Raw genomic sequence first — 6,962 nt, forward strand, 5'->3', positions numbered from 1 at the left:
ATTTAAAGTAGTCATTAAAGATGAATTGACAACCAAAAATGGGCCAATAAACCCCCCACTATTTCAGTGATAATGTGAAGTAGCCACAAATTAAACAATTGCAACTCAATATGCAAAATGACACCTATTATAAAGGCCGGCAGTGTAGACTGTAGCTAACAAAGTAAGACAACATTAATTCAATTCAGATTTCTGCTACCATACTTGTAAAATGCATTCCTTTGCAGTTAATTTAAAATACATGACAGGGGCGAATTTGTTTTGTCAGCATTTTTTGCATAATCAACAGATCAGAAATAAATCAAAGAGAAAAATTGGATCAAGTCATATTTTAATGTATAAACTCATGATTCATCTTTCTACCTACATTTTCTTTAGCACCAGTGCTAACACACACACACGCACAAAGGTGTGGTAGAGTATCGCTGTCAAAGTGTGTCACAGTGTGTAACCTGTTTGAAATGAGGGAAATCTGTGAATGGTCAAATTCACAACTTTAATTTTCTTCTGATACTGACTTATTTAGATGAGGGTGCAAATAATGTGACTTTAACACCCTGAGCAGTCACTGCAGCTACATCACAGCAGACCTTGCCTTTAAATGATCTAAAATACTTCCTTTCCTTCTAACCTTTCCATTTAATTGAATTTTAACTCAACATACTTTAGTAAACTTACAGTATTTACATACAGTATCTTGTAAGCAGAATCACAGTCAAATAGAGTACCATACAATACTCAAATAATAAATTATGTAATGTGCATCTGTGTTTTAGGTCAGGGAGGAAAGTCAAGAAAAAGTTGCCAAGCAAGGAATATCCGCATAACATCACATTTTTTTGCTGATCCAAACACAGTTGACTGCTGAGTAGTGCTTTCACCTCATCACAGTTTAAATACCCACATGAAAATACTGTAGTTTATAAATCTTTACCTTTTCATTTTAATGCATATGTGTTGCATTGTTATAACACTTAATGGCTCTGAAAGTCAGTTTGTGTCACACAAAAATATATTTATTTACTGAATGTCTAAAATATTTGGGACATCTCCCTGGTGTTGGCTTCCTGCTTCTTCATCCATATTCTCCATTTAAATTGTCTCAGACCTTACATCCCCAAAACACTGGAAGTAAATAATAAAATATAGTTTTTCGTTGCATCAAAAACTTAAATTCGTTGAAAAACCTTTGACCAACTGTAAACAAGCTGTAAAGACATGTTTTATTTTTTAATGCTATGGCAACCACAACTAAAATTCACTTGGGGTTGGGGTGCAAAAGTCTAACACACACAATATGTTAGGTAGTGGAAAATTAGTAGTGTAGTGTGTTTTTGTGGTTTGGGTGAACTGAAAGATGCTTCACTAACTTGTATACCTTCATATATTATTTTAAATTTTAAATAGATTTATTACGGGGCATCAGTAACAAGTTTTGGACCAGGATCCATCGCATTCCTTCGCTTCATGAAAACGTCCTAGTAGTAGTTTGTACATTCAGCTGTATGTACAGGGTCAGTGTGTGTTACAGAGTAGTCTGATATGAAGATGAGCCTTCCTCTGAGCTGCTGTGCAATAGAGGCTGCCTCTCTCCGTAGCTCGATGCCCTCTTCCTCCTCTGGTTGCGCTTCCACTTCCTTCTTGCAACAACTAACAGTGCAGCAATGATTGTGGCGATCAACGCCCCGAGGATCCCGGCTCCCAGGAGCCACTGCCAGATCTGCTGGGCCTGCTGGAGGTAGGGTGTCAGGAACTCCTGAACGAACCTCTGGCCTGTAGTGGAGATACACAGGATGGGACAGATTGAGATAAAGGAAAAGCTGTAGAATCACTAAGTTAATAGACATGTTTGTTTTTCCTGTACTGACCAGGGTCCAACAGGTAGGCATACTCAAATCCTAGAGCCTTGTTGGATAGGAAGTAGTCTCCATTTCTATAGAGAGGCAGGAAGGGCACCATGTAGTACCCATCATTGTGGCCAATGGGGGCATTGGCACGTGGGTAGCTGGTCCGGAGAGGCTGGTGGGTCCTGAGCCAGCGCTCAAAGATACTGGAGAAGAGAAGGAACAGAGAAATTATAACGGTGGAACAAAGGAGATAGACAAATAGATATAGGAAGAAGCAGAAAGAGAAAAATATTAATTAAGTAAGGTGGAAATCTTCACCATCACCAGCATAAGCATAAAAATAAAACACAAACATCAGCAGAAAACTTTTCACTTGTAACTTAAAAAAAGCTAAAAAATTGTGTTTGTGTGTATTATCACACCTGTCAATGAAAGCATGGTGCAGCAGGAATATGGGGTCGTTGGCTGAACCCTGCACTGAGGACATGGAGCCGTTCATAAAGAGGTGCAAGGCGTTGTGCATGGTGCTCTGGCCTGCCATTGCCATACCTGTCTCTGGACTGGCAAAACCTGCAAGAGGGAAGAAAAGTGAAAACATGCACATGAGAATAGAGAGGGATAGATATGTATATGAGGGAGGGAGATGAGTATGAGAGACTGAGAGGTATTTGTGTTACTTCTCTTAATAGGGACTCTGTTGACTTAAGGTGGCACTTTGACAGAGTTGAATAGGTTTAATGTAGTTACTGCAAGTGCTTCAAGTTGCTATTGCAATAATGATTTCTAGAACACTGACAAGGAAGGGACTCATTGAGCTTAAGACTAGCTGAGAGCCAATGACTGGAAGAAGCAGTGGTTTATAGCAGAATTGACTCTTTTTGAGTGATGCTCATGGAAAATGCTTCAAAGTATGGCTATGAGTTATACAAGAAAAATATTAAACTCAAGCAACATGATATTGCTCAAATAAAACACTCTATAAACCAGAAAAAATGTAAAATGTAATTACTCAGTCAAAATATAAATTGTAATGTTTTAGTAAGATGCATGGTTTGAGCATCTGTGTTATGGGTGCTGCTTGTGTTTCAGTCAGTGTCTCACTAATAATACTGTAGGTTTACATTAAGTCTGTATGTGTGCATGCTTCTCTTTGAATGTATTCATACAGACAGATGTAATTGTAAATCCTACCACTGTATGGAACCAAATGGGCCAAAACTCATTAACTAGATCATACAGATTAGGATAGGATTAGGTTCAGATTTAATGGATAAGCATTTACAGTAATACAAATGTGTGTGTGTGTGTACCACTCATACCCTCTATGGCGTTTCTAAAGCTCAAGTTGGAGAATCGGTCCATGGGTTGCGTCTCGTACTCTGGGAGGCCCACAACGAAATCCACATCACCTGTTGTAGGGAGTCGCGTCACCCGGTTTGGATCATGGTTGCCAGGGTTACGCAACAGTGGACCCTCCGCGGTAGCGTTACACAATGCCTCTCGATTGTTGTACTCCTCTGGCTGGGTGCAGATCACCTACATACACACACACACACACATACAAACACACACTGTGGTCACAGAGCCTATAGACCTCTATAAAACTATATCCATCATTATGGGTTTAGTAAAATTGTTCTCAATGTTTACTTCTATTGACTGTGAATGTAAACAACATAATATAGGTATAGGTACAGGAATATGTGTTACTTTATTTGGAGTGTAAGCAGGGATAAATATTAGTTTAGACTCTAAATGATGTTAAACCCAGTAAGCGAAGGCGATTCTTAGTTGAAGTACAAACTATTATAAGATTTCTCTAAATAACTCAGAAATAAGTTGCTGTCTAGATACATTTTCTAGGATGTGGAGCCTCTGAAGTAGGATTTTTACTCTCATCTTTAATTTCTCTCATTTCATTGGATTAAGAGACTAAACCAGCTTTAGAACAACAGAGTGAAATGGAAATAAAACAAGCCTTTGTTTGTTTGTCGTGGAAAGGAATTTTTAGTCTCTTAATGGATAAGAGAGATTTGCTCATACATCTACACACACTCAAACATGCAAGCTTTCACACACAGACAGACACTCAAAGTTAGAGAGAGACAAATAAAATGTTCTTACCTTCCATGAGGCGAAGACTGAAGCAGGGCTGATGAGGTTAGGATTGAAGGGGCTGCGTCCTCCCATTAGAGCATCGGTGCACACATCACAGGACTGGGCATTCCTCCAGTCCCAGTATGGGATGGTGAAGTTGAAATCTCCCGTCAGCTTCCTTATCTCGTTCTCCCAGTGAAGCAGGTAGACCCGATGCCATGGCAGAAATGCTGCAGATTCATGGGCAAAGTCGATGTCTCTCCATACATTCCCCGGTCCTCCCAAGAAGGTGTCCCGGGACACATAGTAGTGCATCCAGACAAACAGGTCGTAGGTGTTGATATCAGAGAACATGGGATTCTCACCATTTTCACCCATCTCTGCTCTTGTTGCTGTGGAGATGACATAGTCACGGCTGACAGTGTTCTTGGCCAGGTTCAGATAAGAGATAAACTTCTGTTGTTCAGCAGCCGACATGGTCAGGATGTTCCTCCGCACTGATTCCCTGTACTCGGCACAGTTTGAACCCCAGTAACCAAACCTGCATTCACCACAGTTAAAACCTCCGTAGTTTCCAGCACAATGACATGTCCGGTTGAAGAAAGCCAAGGGCCAACGCTCTCTGTCATCAATCCCACTGTGTGGGTACTGGGGCCCATGGGGCTCATCTGAGACCTCCACCTCAGTGCAAAAACCACGGCCTGACAGCGCACCGCAGGCTGAGCCGTCACCATCCCACACCGGGCAACACTCTTTGGTCCGTAGTCCTTCTGAGTTGGCACATGGGCGAGGGAATTGACATAAGCAAGTCCCAGTGAGCAGCAGCAAAATTACAGATACATACAGGCTCCTCATGATGAAAAGTCAAAGCAACTCCAGGCTTGACCTCAGTGAGAATTTAAACTTCTGCTGGAAAGATGGACACAACAAAACCTTATGCCCTCACACACTCAGCAGCACAGAGGAGTAGATTCACTGCCAAAGAGTTACTTCTTGATAGCTACAAGCAGAGAAACACAGGATTGTTAATCTAGAGATGGCTTCTGTGGTAGATTGAGAGAGTAAATAAAAAACTACACACTCTTCAGGTACCTGTATTTATACAAGCAACCACTTACTAACTTACTTTTGCAGGTTCAAGTTGTTACCCCTCTATGCCACTACCTAACCCTCTACCAAACCTCCTTCTACCTCTCTCTCAGACCCAGACTCAAGTCTCCTGTTCTCTCCCTACTCATTGAGCTGTTTCAGGGGCCGTCCTCTGACAAAGTGTGTGATCTCATTGTGATCTTACGCACTCAGTAAAGCACACACACACACACACACACACACATAAAAGCATGTGCACTCACACACCATCACATGCTCAGGATAATATTCCTGATTCCCCCTTGATTTTGTCTTGAGACCAGCTGACCTCCGCTCCACTATACCTCAGGCAGAAATGGGTGTGTGTGTGTGTGAGCACTACCCCCCTCCCCCTTGGCAAAGTCTGGCCTTTTGAATTGATGCATGATCGTAACAAAATAAGTGAGAGATGCAAAAGAAACAGAAGATAAGAAGGTGGAAAATTGATATTACATAGTATAGTCTTGTGCCACAATGACTTCAAGGTTGAATCAAGTGCTCATGAGTGTGTATTCAGTGTATTCAGTGTATTCAGTAAGTCCACCCAATTTGGCTTTGCCTTTACGCTGCAGGAAGGGTGGGGGAAATCACCTGATTGGGGTGCTAACAGCAGGCATTACACTGTGTTGTGTGAATCTGGTTGTTAAGGATTTTTAGGATAAATAATAGTTTTATTAATAGTACTATTTCAGTTAAGAAGGACAATCCCACCTTTTCATATAAGATGAAAAAGTGAGTGAAGAATGTATCCTGTGATAAATCTGAAGTGCAGTACACTGTGACAAACAGCATCAAGAGGCTTCAAGGTGGAGGAGAGGCATGCATATACATAATTCATCATAATCAAGAGACATAATTGTAGATTGTACAAGGCATGATGGAGTTAGGGCATGGGCCAATGTGTGTTTGAATACACAAATATAATTTTGACCTTCATCTTAGTCTTCTCAGTCTTAAAAGTGAGTCTAGTATCTAACCAGATTCTCAAATATTTATAACACTCTACAACAATTTAAGAACCCTAAAGAGTATGGATAGGGACAGTAGGCTGGATACTCTTAACTGACCTTGTGAATAGCTTGCAGAGATGATATTATTTATGTATAATGTGTATAAAAGAGGACTAAGAATAGACCCTTGTGAGACTCTTCAAGAGCATTTGATTTGGAACTAGAGGATACTATAGCATTGAAGGGCATCCAGTCTTGTATTTGTGATGAAGTAAAAGAAATGAAAGGAAAAACATATTCATTAGCATGTTCAATTGTCTGTTGCAATATTTAAGTATTTTTATGACATATATTTACACATACATAACTGATATTCATATTACTACTACTACAACTACTTCTAATATTATGACATGTTTTATGAAGTTGCTTTGTTATTAACACATGCATCTGCATATAATAAACTTGTTTCAACTATGTATTGTATGTATTATCACCCTATATTCTTAACTCCCCTGCATTTAATGGACTGTAGGACATCATGTCCTATCAATAATAGTTTTTCTTGTAAAATATTATTATCAACATAATCCAATAATTTAAAAAGGGCAATACAAAGTGCACCACAGTGTTAATTATTGCCCAGGGCATTAACAATATCTGACAATTCTTGGAAATATCAGTTTGAAAAAGACAGCACAAATTGAGACATTGTTATTTACATTATGTAACATTTACAGCACAAAAGTTTAATTCTATTTGATAAAAAGGGAACATGCTATAATTTCTTTTCCCTTGAAGCGAAGGCACGTCTCCCTTCCCTCAGACCAACTCTGTTAGCATATTCACTTGATTTAGGACTTTACATGTTGTGCATAGTGATAATGTACGTTTCAATCCCATTTCATTCAGAATCAGAAATCAGAATCAGAAATACTTT

The 6,962-nt window shown here is 39.7% G+C and overlaps 1 protein-coding gene across 1 annotated transcript; it reads right to left on the reverse strand.

Annotated features, from left to right (window-relative positions):
- Positions 1-1,334: 1,334 nt before the first annotated feature.
- Positions 1,335-4,799, reverse strand: tyr (tyrosinase). The gene is made up of 5 exons (XM_035680154.1): positions 3,972-4,799; positions 3,167-3,383; positions 2,270-2,417; positions 1,869-2,050; positions 1,335-1,773 (listed from the first exon to the last, which is right to left on the reverse strand). The coding sequence occupies exons 1-5, from the start codon at positions 4,797-4,799 to the stop codon at positions 1,526-1,528; spliced, it is 1,623 nt and encodes a 540-aa protein (XP_035536047.1). The 3' UTR covers positions 1,335-1,525.
- Between the last annotated feature and the right edge of the window lie 2,163 nt (positions 4,800-6,962).

Source organism: Morone saxatilis, unplaced genomic scaffold, assembly GCF_004916995.1.
Source record: "Morone saxatilis isolate NCDOM2014 unplaced genomic scaffold, NCSU_SB_2.0 Contig8, whole genome shotgun sequence".
NCBI classification, from domain to species: domain Eukaryota; kingdom Metazoa; phylum Chordata; class Actinopteri; family Moronidae; genus Morone; species Morone saxatilis.

Excerpts from the sequence above, each read along its gene's own strand:
- tyr (XM_035680154.1), bottom strand. The coding sequence starts at position 4,799 with ATGAGGAGCCTGTATGTATCTGTAATTTTGCTGCTGCTCACTGGGACT. Across the intron at positions 3,384-3,971 it reads CAGTCTTCGCCTCATGGAAG|GTGATCTGCACCCAGCCAGA; the intron begins GTAAGAACATTT and ends GTGTGTATGTAG. Across the intron at positions 2,051-2,269 it reads CACCATGCTTTCATTGACAG|TATCTTTGAGCGCTGGCTCA; the intron begins GTGTGATAATAC and ends TCTCTTCTCCAG.